The 12,686-nt window shown below is 42.0% G+C and overlaps 1 protein-coding gene across 7 annotated transcripts in view; it reads left to right on the top strand.

Annotated features, from left to right (window-relative positions):
- The window catches only part of LOC100493774 (myosin-10), a 114,226-nt gene that overhangs the window by 37,647 nt on the left and 63,893 nt on the right, over positions 1 to 12,686 (top strand). For 6 of the 7 annotated variants that reach the window (XM_012967418.2, XM_004916218.4, XM_012967417.3 and 3 more), the window contains one exon: positions 10,123 to 10,490. In XM_012967418.2, the coding sequence (XP_012822872.2) occupies positions 10,146 to 10,490 (345 nt within the window). In that variant the 5' untranslated portion in view covers positions 10,123 to 10,145. Of the gene's footprint in view, positions 1 to 7,433; positions 7,536 to 10,122; positions 10,491 to 12,686 lie in introns of those variants that run through there. The other variant, XM_031905587.1, reaches the window with a different exon arrangement.

The following is a 12,686-nucleotide window of genomic DNA, read 5'->3' on the forward strand; positions in this document are numbered from 1 at the left end:
CTGAGCAGCACTAGCTTATTATAGAAATTAAATGAACATTTTATGGGTATGGATTAAAGACAAACCAATGCCTGACATGCTGTGCCACTGCTTGCAAGTGTAGTAAAGCTTTCTTTACAGTATAGTCCTTGTATGGGCTTATGAGAAATAGCTGGAGCTCAGAAAATTGCTTGTCTCTAGCAGAGGCAATTCAATTTTAGCTTACAATTATTTTTAGTCGTGAAAGAGCAGAATGGGACTTGGTTTTTGAGATCGTTGAATGAGAAAGGTCAGACAAAAGAGACAAATATGTTGGGTATTTACTGCCCAGGCAGTGTGCATGACAGTGTGCCTCTCAGGAAAAGGGCCAGGGGCGCAGGATTGTTTGACTAGGCCAAAGCACAATGAAAATAGCCTGGGCTGTGTTGCAAAGGCAATTGGGGCACATGCCAGGCTCAATCCGTTTCACAAACCTTCTGCTTTTCTAGTGGAAATGCCAGCACTTTGGTTAATGTGAATTTCAGCTGATTTCAAATACAGTTGGTGGCAGTCCCAGTACTAAATGCCCTGTGTGGGGGCACATTTCTTAAAATACATATGACAGCCCTTACTTTCTGTTGCCAGGGGCACTCACCCCTGCTTATATCCCTACAAATATCCAAAATTTGTTTGTATTGCTGTTGAAATGGATACCTAGCCGTACACCAGAGGATCCAGGTGGTGGGTTAGAGTTAGGCATTTAGCTTTCTTGCCCACTTTCCACTTTTCAGGCATGTGCAGAGTCACTGGGGGATCAACTTTTAGTTTCATCAGGTGAGAACCTTATTGGCCCCTAGGTTCTAACCAATGGGATTTTTCAGCTAGTCTGAATGATTTCTGGGTCAGAGTGGCTCTAGTTTTGCCCCATAGCTGGACTGGCCTGCCAGAGTCCCAGTGGGCACAGGCCGTAAAGGTGATCCAGCAAGTTTGCACAGACTCTCTTAATACAAAGTCTTGCGTTTTCATGCGTATATCGGCTACATGTGCCTGCACCCGAGCGTATCCCATTCATTCGGGTGCAGGCACAAGTAGCAGGCGTAGGGCTGAATTTTCGGCAAGCGTTTTTCCGCTTGCCAAAAATTTCAGCCCTACGCCTCGTGTCGCATCAGCCTAACATAATTGTTTGTCTGAACAGCACATGAGATTGTCGGTAGGATCCGGCTACTGTTGCCACGAGAGTACTGTACTGCCTTTGTTCTTGATTTGCCATCGTCAAAGCCCTAAACACAGGCTCTGCATAGAAATAGTAATATTCTCTTAAGTAAACACTGACCTTTAACAGCGACAGCTATTTCTACAAAAATGTACTTTTGCAGCAACTACACTGGCATCATTTGAAAGTGATTTCAAGCACCATTTAGACTAAAATGACACTTGAAACATGGCTACAGGCCTGTAAAAACCTTAATGGCGCCACAGCAACTTGCCCAATGTTGAAACTGAGATCACTGAAGCCTACGGTAGTGCATACCATATACACAGGTAGTATTTGGCTTCATTGCCGTCTGCTTTCATAAAACCAAATATAGGGTCTCTAGCATTTGATCTGGCTTTCCCTTAGCTGATAACAAATTCAACATACACAAAACTCTTGTTGTAACCCTAATGTAATTCAGGGAGTACCAATACATATGCATTCACCCAACTCTCTTAATTGTGTTGATTTTTGACCCCCCCCCAGTGCAGTTATGGGACCTGTTATCCAGAATGCTTGAGGCTTGGGGTTTTCCGGTTCAGTGGTCTTTCTATAAGTTTTTAAGTCCATGCTTTTAAGTCTACTAAAACAACACAAAATAAATCCAATAGGATTGTTTTGCCACTAATATAAATTCATGCAGCTTAGTTAACATCAAGTACAAGGCACTGTTTTATTATTACAGAGAAAAGGGAAATCATTTTAAAAAAATTAAGATTATTTGTTTAAAATGGGGTCTATGGGAGATGGCCTGCCCACAATCCAGAAATTTCTGGATAACAGGTTTCTGGAAAAGGAATCCCATACCTGTACTATCGGCCTCTTATAAACCTTTTTGTGTGCCATGGCAGACCCGTGCAGCTCTTCGACAGCCAGTTACTTAATAAACAAAACATACTTATAAAACATACCTTAGTTATAGGCTGGCATAAAGTTACATGTTGACCAGTCAGCAAGAATATAGGTGGCCATACAGGGGCAGACTGATTTGGCTCCTTCAGTCAGACTCAAAAATTAGGCAAATATTGATCGGTCAGGTTTAAAAACACTTGAAACAATGACTGATCAACCTGTATCCTCATTATTGTGATCTGATTGTTTGCCCCCCCCCCCCCCTAGGCTATCGGGCTCTGGCCCTATTGCTTTATTTTAATATTGTGACATGCTGAATGCCTGTACACGCAATTTTGGGGGAATTAGCAATGGTAGGCAGGCAGGCATGCAGAGGATCTGGAGCATAGAGACAGGGACACCAAGTCTTCAGGCAAAACTCAGGTTTATTTAGGGCCAATTCTTCCCAACAGAAACATAAAGACATAAGTTCATAAACAGTTCAGGGTTTTGAGATGTCCCTTCTTCAGGGTTCTCACCTTCCAGGGTTATTTCCACGCTCTGGAACACTCAGGCTTCACACTAAGCCTTGCTGAGCCCTCTCAGCACTCATCCGTTTGGTCAGAACTCCCTCTGTTCCCTGCAGTGGCAGGAGGCACCCCCAGCTCCTCTGGGAGTTCCTAACACAGGCAGCCCTCCTGCCCTGTGCCCTGCTCTGAGAGTGACCTTCACTCAGTCAAGGTTCAATTCCAACTCCAACCCTCTGTGTAAATCGCACTACCCTTTTATTGGCTGCTCACCTGCAGCCTAATCAGGCAGCTCTCTACAGCTGGCCAAATCAAAGCCTTAAAGGGAGATTTACTCCAACACAGCATTACCTGCTGTAAAACCAGGTATTTTACCTTGGGCCATTTGTATCCCACCTTAACACTGGTGGAAATACACCAAATAATGACCTTTTCCATTGCATCTCTCACAATATTTACATTTTAGCAAACCTCATATTTTGAATAAGGGGTAGAAATAATGATTATAAATTATAAAATGTATGTCTGAGGAACCTGCCCAACTGAACAAATACACACACTCTTCTGGTGCAAGTGCTCATAAAGCTGCCTATATAAGGGCAAGGCATGCACTGCTGATATTACTCACAGGATAGTAGGCGAGCCAGGCAGAGGGGTTATAAAGTGACTGACTTAACCATTAACCAGTTCTGGCTAAACTACTAAAAACTGCTGGTGTGATCTGAAATAGAGGGCATATTGAGAAGGGTTTTGGAGTCTAATGGTGCATCTGGGGCAGCTGCCATGTAGGAGAAAGTGGAACTTCCTGAGTGAATTGAGCATCCTGCATGAGTTGACATTGCCAGGACCACCATAAGGGGGGCACAGCCAGGACTGCTGTAAGGGACCCAAAGATGTTAGGCCTGGTGGGGTACACAGTTGGCCACACTTTTTAAGCAGCAAAAGCTTGGGCCAGGTCTGGGATCATAGGATTTTTGATGCACACACCAAGCCAAGGCACACATACGTTCTAGGTCACATCAGCCAATTAATGTACAGAGTTCTGCCTTTTGCTTCCACACTACTTCCTGTTACAGTTAGAGCTGCATTATTTCCGGTCATGTGATCTCTGAGGGAACACACAGCCCGTCACTAAATGGTGGCTCAATGGAAAGGATGTAAAAGGGCAATATTTACTGATATATATATATATATATATTCCAGTTTGGCAAGATTCTTTAATAAGTAACCTAACATAATATAAATTATTGTATCTGTTGGTTAAGTATTCATTCTGGGGGTATAGTTTTCCTTTGATTGTATTTTTAATTGTAGAACCCCAAGAGTACTGATAGTGGGTGCAGACACGGTAGCAGAATCTCCCACCATTTTGTATTCTGTTGGCTATTTCCTTTGGGTCTGACCTGAAAGGAATAGGGAGGATCAGATATACTCAAACTTTGCCCTCTTGTAAGATGCTGTGTAGATAGAACATTAGAAAGCAGTACAACCTTGTAATGCCAAGTAAAGCACTTTTACAGCATTGTAAAATCAAGCTGAGAGGCCTCCACCCTTAGCTTGGCACTATCATCATTTGGCATTACTCTGCCTACAAGTTATACTAGTGATAGAATGTGTATATATGCGTATAGTTGTCATTGCTTTCTGGTTATTTGCTGATGAACATGTTTCTGGAGTTCTAGACAGCCTGAGATAATGACAGCATAGGCAAGGCTAAAACCAGCAACTGAGCTAGCAATACCTGCATAAAAGCTGGAGGGGTGGAAAGAATAGGGAAATAATTATACATTCACTGTTTAAATAAAACTGAAGTTATAATGGCCCTTGTTAAATAGCTGCATCTGTTTCAGGTAACTGAACCTCCCTAAGTCTATATTCAATTTCATTTTTTCAAAATAATTTAAATATATGTCAAATGTTTAAAAATATGTTTTCCTATAGGCCTAAAAGGTGAGTATCATACTTATAGCAAGTATCCAGAAACAAATTAGAGTTGATCTATATCCTGTATCTAGTCCAGTGATCCATTCTCAGCTGTCTCCCCTTGTTTACTTTCAACAAATGTAAAATATACAGATATACCAGTCATTACTGAGGTGTTTGGCACATATTCAGGGGGAAAAACTGTGCATGTGTGTCCAGGTGCTCTGATAAATGAGTTCCATCTGTATGTTTAAAAAAAAATGAGTTCCATCTGTATATTGTATATAAATAAGCTCCATCTGTATACAGTTTATAAATGAGCTCCATCTCTATATTGTTTAATAATCACCTTCATCTGTGTATTGTTTGCATGGACACCTTTTTGTTTTGTTACCAAAAGCACAGCCTCATTTAGGCTCATTTTTACTTTTCCAAATGAATTCATGCAAAATATTGCATTGCCAGTTCAGCACAGGAATTTGCATGGGTGACAGTATGTAATAAAACAAAATCACCTGCGTTTATTTAGTTGTATGTACATGAGCTGTGCCATTAGGGCAGTTTGCTGTAGAAAGGTCATTAGGGTTCATGGAGAAACACATTGGGCCTATAATCAACCTTGTAACTGGCACTTGTCACACGGGACGCTCTGTCAGTCTGCCACCTGGGAATAGGGTTGCCACATTTTAAGAATAAAGGGGTGTTTTTTTGATGTAGAATGGGGCAGGGTAATGGGGAAAAAGGGGGTGGGCTAGATGCCATGGACATCAGGAGGAGGATCAGAGAAGGAGAAAAAGGAAGAGGAAGGGTACGTTTGGGGCAAGATTTGGGTGGATCGTGGGCTGGGGTCGGGCTAGAAGCTAAACCAGGTTATTTCAGATTTACTGGCAACTATATTGCCAATAAATTTGTAATACTGGCCCTGGCCTTGGCAGCCCTACCTGGGAATTGCCCCTATAACACAATTTAGTTGTGCCTGATTATGGTGCAATATGAATGACAGTTCTCTAGTTCCTGGCTATATGCATTTTAGCCAGTGCTAGCTAGAAGACATAATGGGGACAATTTTACTTACCCAGTGCAGTGGGAAAATTTCAGTACTTTAACACAATTGCCATATCTTTCCCTAATGCAGTGGTTTTCTGCAGAATATAATATTTTAATGTGTATGATGTCTGCACCCAATTCTTTAGCCGCAAGTGTGCTGCATCTATTAACACGGAACACTAAGGGAACCCTGGAGCTACTGCCTGGTCAGGAGGTAACGGTAGCTCACAGTTTACACATTTCAATTGCCACAGCAGCACTAAATTTGGAACGGCAGGGCGGGCTAATTACCACTGACCACGCGGGATATGTGCTTAATAGTGAGCTTTCTTCCCATCCATGGGCTCAGCATCCACCAGGGTGCAGCAAGGCACGGCCCTTTTCTCCATGGAGACCTGACACTGGCCCCATGCATGCCTGGTATTTTCCTGTGACTTATACATGTCAAATAGGCCGATACGTAGAACTTATTTATGCTTCCCAGGGCAAAGGTTGCTTTGTTTTACGTGTAATACATTTCCATTATCTGCATTATCTTCCTATTGAACTGCGTGCCTAGCAACCGTCTAAACTGTGCCTTGACCATCTTTTGGCTCATTGTGGAGTTATCATTATCTAGCTTTTAGGGGCGTGTAGGGATTTTGTTTAGTTGGGTCACTCTGTTCACCTTAACCACCAGCCTCTATTCCTTCCACACATAACTTCTGCTCCAACACCTTTACTAGCAATTATATTAGCAAATTATATAAAAACAAATACAAATTTTTAAATGAATGTTTATTATAAAGTGGCTTAGAATTGGACATTGTTCCTCTTTTAAGTATTCTCATTGCCCCTGTATTTTCTTTTATTTGGAGGATGCATTAAAGAGAGACTAGACTGAGGAATGGGGTACTTATATGTACTATTTTTTTCACCGAATGGATTCAAAGTCATAAACTTCATACACAGTCATAAAGGAACAATAACAAATTTATCTATGAAAAAAATAAAGTAATGAGCATGTAATGCAACAAAACAGTTACTGCAAATAAGGGCCTGTGTGACTAAGCAGTATAGGACAGGGTAACTTACTAACAGTGCATTTATTGTGCCTTTCCCTTAAGAAAATCTAAAAGGGAGTATTAAAGGCAAAGTCCAGTCTTTTGTACAAAGTCTCTCCCTTTATTAACTCACTGGGACCATGGCAGTATTCCTACACAGCAGGCACACGCCCATAACCTCTCCCTGATGAATACTCATATAAGAGTCACCATTGGGAGGTAAATGTGTTTAGGAGCCACATGCCAATTTCCTCCCAATGGTGGTTTACTCAATGGGGCACTTTCAGTAGTACACAGCATAGCTCTGGGGTTTCAGACCTCTCATTCTAGTCAGGCTCAGCAGGGACCTACATAGAGGAGCCAGTTCAAATGTATCTGTAGTGCCAGACTTACCTTTGTTAAACAACCCCTTCAGCAGCCATGCTCGGAGACGCCCTCTCCACCTGTAGTTGTTTTGTATGCTTTTTCTCCCATAAAAGTAGGATATTACATTTTATTTGTGCATAGCTTTTAACTGTAAAGAGTAAATAAATAGCCCTTTTCCCTAGCCTTGCCCAACCGGTCACTGGATTCGATAGACATATAGCGTTTGTTAGCTTAGGCAGGGTTTGGTCTGTGTGTGCGTTTAGTAGGCAGGGAATTTGATCTTGTGCAGTTGAGCTGCCCTTTCTATAGTTCTGCTGTAGTCGTACACTATTCTCACTTACACTCAAACTAGTTTAGTATAATCTGGAGCCCCAATTACTGCAACACCAATTAGGTGTTGCAATCCTAATTATAGAAGATAGCATCAGTTTCTAACCACCAGTTTTTCATCGGTGTGCTGCTTATAATCGGCTTCTTAGACACTGGGAGTTTCTGTGGGTGTTCATGTTTGATTTAGAGCGTCTATCATTTTGTTCAGCAAGTGTGTCTGGCTCAGCCTCTGAGGGCCACCGAAGCCCACACTGGGTATGTACAGATGCAGTTCTTACTTGCCTTTTTATCACAATATTTTTATTCATATTCACCTCATCCAGTGAATTTATAACCTGCCTGGCCAGATATCAGTTGAGGAGGGTATATTCCTGAGCAAATAAACTGCCAACCTTTAAGGAAAATGCCTATAATGTAGTTCCCCCCCCCAGAATTCCAACGCAACAAATGTGGCCAATTGTCAAAATTAACATAACGGTGCTCACTGTGCTCATTGTAAATCAGACACAATTGTGATTTTTGTTTTTTTGCCATGAGTGACGTGCTTGTCTGATTGTTTAGATGCAAATGTGCTACCCCAATTGAGCCAGGGTGCTGAGGGAACCCTGGAATTACTGCCTGGTCTGGAGGGGGTTTTAGCTTCAGTTTTCCAGGCAGCAGCGCTGAGAACAATCATAAACAGTGCAAGGAGTGCATTTTGACTCAAGTATCTTTATTGAATGGGGTTTTACGTGTAACTGACTGGTGAAAATCTGCATGAACACATCTGCTCTTGTGGTCATAAACGTCCCCTTTGGTGTAGAGGGGCCAAGTCCACAGCTTTTATCAGCCCCTGTATGGTCACATTTAGTGAGATGCACTCTAACCAGTTATATATGGTCCAAACGTGTTCCTTCTGTTAAGCTGTCCATACACTGAAAGGCCTCGCCAGATCTTTTCCTGATATGCCCACTTTGAGGTGCGCATTATTGGATCGATCCAATTGCTTGTCCAGATTGCCACATTGACAAGATACAGTGATTCAATGTGCTCCTCCTCCAGTGGGCTTTTTTAACCTGCCCAATCTACATCTGGACGATTTTTGGAAAGATATTGGTCAGGCAGGCCCGTCTGATGGCCCCATACACCAATACTGTCTGTTAGCAGCTTTATCGGTGAAGGGTAACCTTTAAGTATTTAGAAAGCACTGCACTAATGTTAGCTTGCCTGCAAGTGTACTAAGGTGGGGATAGCCCTGTGTGTAAGTCCCCTAAGTACTCTGTGTGAGTAGGCTTCCAGTGCCTGGCATTTTGGGTCATTGTATAATCAGTTTCTGTCAAGATTACTGAATTATTTGCAAAGAAGGCAGACACTGTTATGGGGTTATACATATAATAGTTAGTATTACAGAAAGGGATGATGGGAACAATTGACAGGATGTAAATGTATTATGTTACTATTTCCTTACAGTCTTACTCAGCTTGGCTTGCAAGTGCAATAATGTGACCTGATTAATAATGCAAACTTCTGCAAGCAGATAATGAATGGATGCTATGGATATGTGACTGTGCTGTGGGGGGCAGCCCTGTGGGCTACTGACTGATATATATATTACAGCTATGAAAAATGCCTTATTCCCAATAGTTATAGTTATGCCACTGGCGGCCACAGTAAACCTGCTTTACCTGCATTGTGCCTAATAAGCCCATGGATGCCAACTGTTGTTTGTTTGTATAACGATGGCAACACTGTACTGGCAAACCGTACTTGTGAACAAGGTGTGGCACAAATGGTGCATATCTATATTTATATATATATATTGTACAATCTCTGTGCCTGTGTTTAACCCTTTGAGTGATACCCAGCATATTGTAACATAACACAGTCCCTTTGAGCTATCAATAATGGTAACCCTTATAATACAAACAAATAAAAGGGCTTTGCTGGCATTTCCCACTGAAGACGCCAAACCGTATAAGTATTTTTTTTCCTTTGTAACATAACCTCTCAACATTACAGGATAGTTTTCGAGGGAAAAATATATGTTACATACGGTATATTACATAAGATACACAGCATTTCTAGCTGTACGAATAGTCTTCGGGCAACCCTGGTGCTGCTTAATGATGAGCCATTTTTTCCATTGCCAACTGCCAAGCTCCCTGGCTGAGAGTTGGAAATCAGGGGCCACTTGAGTTTGTACGCACCACACACAGGTCATTGTTACATACCCAGGGAGAACGCACTTCCTTCCCCTCTGGAGACTGACGTACATTTTCCAAAACCAGCCTTAAAGAATTTTCTTTCTGTTACTGGATTTTGTTCAAGTGCCAGTTACTTTATTTTCTTTCCAGTCCCTCTCGCTCACATCCAAAGGCGGTTGTGCTATGGCACATGTTCCTAGCAGAGGATGTATTTACTGTAATTAGGGGATAGCTTCCCAAACTGCGGAGGCCGACGGCTGATTTGGACCAGATTTGAGCAAAATTTAGTTTCATTTTCTGCATACTTGTATGATTGTCGCAAGGCGTTTGTGATTACAAACATTCATTTATCAATCCACCTTTACTTGGTACTGCAGTATATATCTCTTTGTTGATGTACTACCAGAATCCCTCTGACTGTTGTATACTATTGGGGGATCTGTGATTTGTAATGCAACAACAACCCAAGGGGTTCCCTGTTTCTGATTATGATAAAGGAAAAGCAAAGCTGCATACTTTGATAAAATAGCCTGCTGAATAGTGTTTTAGCTACCATTAATTGCCCCACTTATTCCTTTTTTAAAATTGTGCTTATTTCCACAAACATAATTATATCTATCTCCATAATTACACAAATTATTCTTTTTATTCCTCTATAGAGACCGGAATAACACCCGCCAAAATGTCTCGAAACTCCTACCGAGATGATGCAGAGCGCTACCTCTTTGTTGACCGGAACCCTACGAGCGTCACAGCCACACAAGCCGACTGGACAGCAAAACGCCAGGTTTGGGTACCCTCAGAGAAGCATGGGTTTGAAGCAGCCAGCATAAAGGAGGAGCGTGGGGAGGAGGTCATTGTGGAGCTGGCAGAGAATGGCAAGAGAGTGCCCGTGGCAAAGGATGACATCCAGAAGATGAACCCACCCAAATTTACTAAGGTGGAAGATATGGCGGAGCTGACCTGCCTGAATGAAGCATCAGTTCTGCACAATCTCAAAGACCGATATTACTCGGGGCTTATTTATGTAAGTATACACTCGCACCAACAATATGTTGGTTATTTCTGGGCTGTTGGCTGGTCGTGGAGGTTTTTACTTTTCACGGAATTAAATTTTGACCTAATTCTTAAGTTATAGTCAAGCGCTGAGCATAGAATGTTACTGCACAGTGCCTAGATACACTTAATTGGGTTATTTTCTTACATTATGTCATTACTTGCTAAAACAAAATACTGTACTTGTTTATTTGCTATCACCATTTTAAAGGGAAAATAAAGGTCTAGAAATATTTCTCAGATGCAATGCAAGCCTGTCATAAGGTCTGCTTTCTGAACTAATTCTCTGCCACTAACGATCGAACCCTCCAAACATGTCTCTGATACTTACATGGATATATTATCTGCCTCACCACAGCACACACTATTGGTGGCAGGGGCAGATGTGCAAAGAACACATATCCCTACTTACATATGTGCAGATGGCATTCTGCAGCCCAGTGTGACGGCCACCCTAGTCATCATAAAGCTGTGACTCCAGACTGGCATATATGCATATGGCATTGGAACAAGGACAGCACTCCTAGGATTTAAAGAATTGTGAGCAAAATATAAATGCAAAAATAGAAAGGTAAATTACTCGACGTTTCGGTCTCACACAAAAGCCTTCATCTGGAGTGAAAAACTCCAGATGATGGTCTCTGTGTGATACCGAAACGTTTCTTTTTCAGTAATCACTGGGTCATTTATTAGCATTTGATTTATATGCATTCATAGACAATAGGTTTCTGTTAGACTAATTGTGCATAAGGCAAGCACTGTAAACATGTAAATAGAACACATACGGCAGTGCCCAGGCTGGGCAAGTTCCCTCAGCATATATATAAGTATAAAGAAAGTATAACTGCCCTAAATATAATACGGTAGTGGTCAAGGAACAGGGAATACTTGATGTCAAGGGCCATTTAAGGTGGCCATACACGCACCGATATTATCGTACGAAACCTCGTTTCGTACGATAATCGGTGCGTGTATGGCATGTCAGCGAGCCGACCGATATCGCAGGAAGCTGCTGAAATCGGTCGGCTCGCCGATCGGCCAAGTTAGAAAATTTTGATCGGGCGCCATAGAAGGCGCCTGACCAAAATTCTCCCTTCAGAGCTGAATCGGCAGAAGGAGGTAGAAATCCTATTGTTTCTACCTCCTTACCTGCCGATTCAGCCCTGAATGGTGTGTGGCGGATCTGACGATGTTTCGTGCGACCGACGGTCGTACGAAACATCGTGAGATCGCCACGTGTATGGCCAGCTTAAGAGGTGAAGGGCCACAGGCCTTCTATAATTTATCATCTTTACTTCATTTCTTCCCTCTCACCTTCTTGGGATCAGCACATTTTATCCCAGACCTTAGTAAATCTACCTGTCAGTGACCTCAGGAAATATATAACATCCCCTAGACAGGTGGAAGCCTGCCCAGACCTGTACTTCCAGCAGGTGGATAGGTTTGTTTTTCTCTCGGTGAGACAGTGGAATGCCAAAGTGCTTTCAGAAAACATGATCTCAGATAACACCTGTGTGGAAATTCCATTCTGTGGCTCAGAATTGTACCTGTTCAAGCAGCAGCTATTAGGAGCGTTGTTTTAATTAGACTTTGCTTGAAAAGATACAATTAACCACTAGTAAGAACAGACCCTCTCTGAGATAATTGTTCAATTTCACATTCTCTGCTTGTAGAAGGATATGTTGCAAACAAGGACAGTGGTAGGAAATTGACTACAATTCATGATTGGCCATTCAGATCTCTAGCTATACACATCAAGATACTCTCTTTTGGTCTGAACTGTAAATGGGCAGATTGGTGGGCCAAATCAAGCTAAACTGCCTGTGGCAAATCACACAATGGGACCCTGTGCATAAGACTCAACCTGGCACCAGAGCTGGAGGTGCCACATTTTCAAGCAATACACACCTCTAACTTGACTCTTGGCAGTGGTTTTTATTAACTTTCAATGGGTGAAGATGTAAGCATTGTGTTTCCCTCCCTCAGGTAAGTATTAATAGGGACAAAGGTATACAAGAAAAATGATCTGAAATCAGTTACTGGTTAAATATCTGTAGAATGTTTGATCAGAGGGGTAGATTATTCAGTTGGTTTGGGATAACAAACTTGTAAATTGTAAAACCTTGGCTCCGAAAAAGAGCTAAATTAGTTTTCTGTAGTCATGAGG

Source organism: Xenopus tropicalis, chromosome 7 (genome assembly GCF_000004195.4).
Source record: "Xenopus tropicalis strain Nigerian chromosome 7, UCB_Xtro_10.0, whole genome shotgun sequence".
NCBI lineage: Eukaryota > Metazoa > Chordata > Amphibia > Anura > Pipidae > Xenopus > Xenopus tropicalis.